The sequence below is a fragment of the Nannochloropsis gaditana genome (genome assembly GCF_000240725.1).
Source record: "Nannochloropsis gaditana CCMP526 unplaced genomic scaffold scaffold084, whole genome shotgun sequence".
Lineage (NCBI taxonomy): Eukaryota > Eustigmatophyceae > Eustigmatales > Monodopsidaceae > Microchloropsis > Microchloropsis gaditana.
In genome coordinates this window covers 47,332-48,689 of record NW_005803869.1, presented here as the reverse complement: position 1 = coordinate 48,689, position 1,358 = coordinate 47,332, and the positions used below count along the sequence as shown (strand labels likewise).

The window sequence follows — 1,358 nt, the reverse complement described above, 5'->3', positions numbered from 1 at the left end:
CTCACTCACAAAGGAGCCTGGCATGAGGGTAAACTCCCTCTTCGGCGGCCCGGCATGGGGAAGTGCTTGCGACGACCGCAGATAAGGAAAGGCCCCCATGTCAGAGACAGATCCAGCAAGATCCGTGTCTTCCAGCTCTTCTTTCCTACCTCTGACCAGAATCAGTGTATTTCCCCGCAGGAGGGCGTACCGCGAGCTCCACAGGTGTACCCTGGCGCCTTGTTTTTTCACATAGCCTTGATACAGTATAGGCGCCTGTGGCGCACGAGATGCGATCGTACGTTTGAAAACATGCTCGTGTCCTGCTGGGCGTGGTGTTGGTGTGGAAGACACGGTCGTTGGGGCATGGGCCCCATTTGCACGAGTGCTTCGGGCAACAAAGGGAGGAGACCGCTCGTTTCGTGACTGAGCCGAGGACGAGGACGTCATCCAAAAATGGCAGCAGGGCCTGTCGGGGGGTACAAAAGAATATGAATGAAAGCCGAATGATGAGTGGGCAATGCACAAATTGTCGGTGACGGGTGTAAATTAAGTGTGTTTTTAAAAGTTCGCCGTCCCGTCATTCAACTAAACTTGAGTTCAGCGACAGGAACGGGGCCGATATGGGGGAGGAAATGCTACTCAACCCTAATGAAAAATGAGAAGCTTTTGTGAAAACACCGACGACACATACTTCTCAAAGCAGAATACAGAATGTACAAAGCGCCACGGTGGCAGAAAGTGGCGTGTCTGGCGAGGGGGGGGGGAGTCAAGTCGAAGCTGTGCAATCCGACTTGACGTTGGCCTAGTGCATTTTTTTTTGCAGGGAACAAACGCATTGAAGCCTCAAGCCTGCCACTGGGGATGGGAGACGATGTGTGATGGACAGGTCACAATATGAGGATGAAGGGGAGGATCAACAATTCAAGCTGCCCTCCTCCGCACATTTCGGAAGCGAGCATGGGAATATGAAGACACGACCCAACTTGCACGCTATCGAAACAGAGTGGCGCGCCGACCAAGAGCGGCGCCGAATTGCCATTTTAGAAGTAGACACTTTCGACAGGGCGAGCCTCACGCGGGTGGGGGGGTTGGATTTGAGTTTCTTCCCAAGCAGCCACGGGCACGAGAGAGAGGAGGCAGTGGCCTGTTTCGTGGTTCTATCCTATCCGAGCCTGGAGGTTCTGCATGAAAGCTATCTGCCGACAACCCTGACAATCCCGTACGTGGCCGGATTCCTGGCCTACCGAGAAGGCCCCCCCATGGCGCAGCTGGTGGAGGAATTGCGACGAACACAACCCACCTTGATGCCTCAGGTTCTGATGGTGGATGGGAATGGCATACTGCACCCGCGGGGTTGTGGGCTCGCTAGCCACGTG

General features: G+C 54.8%; 1 protein-coding gene across 1 annotated transcript; it reads left to right on the top strand.

The window, feature by feature from the left end:
* Positions 1–1,008: 1,008 nt before the first annotated feature.
* On the top strand, positions 1,009–1,288 carry NGA_2107400 (endonuclease-like protein; the record flags this gene model as incomplete). The annotated part of the gene is made up of 1 exon (XM_005855855.1): positions 1,009–1,288. A coding segment is annotated over one exon (280 nt), but the record flags the coding sequence as incomplete, so codon positions are not given.
* Between the last annotated feature and the right edge of the window lie 70 nt (positions 1,289–1,358).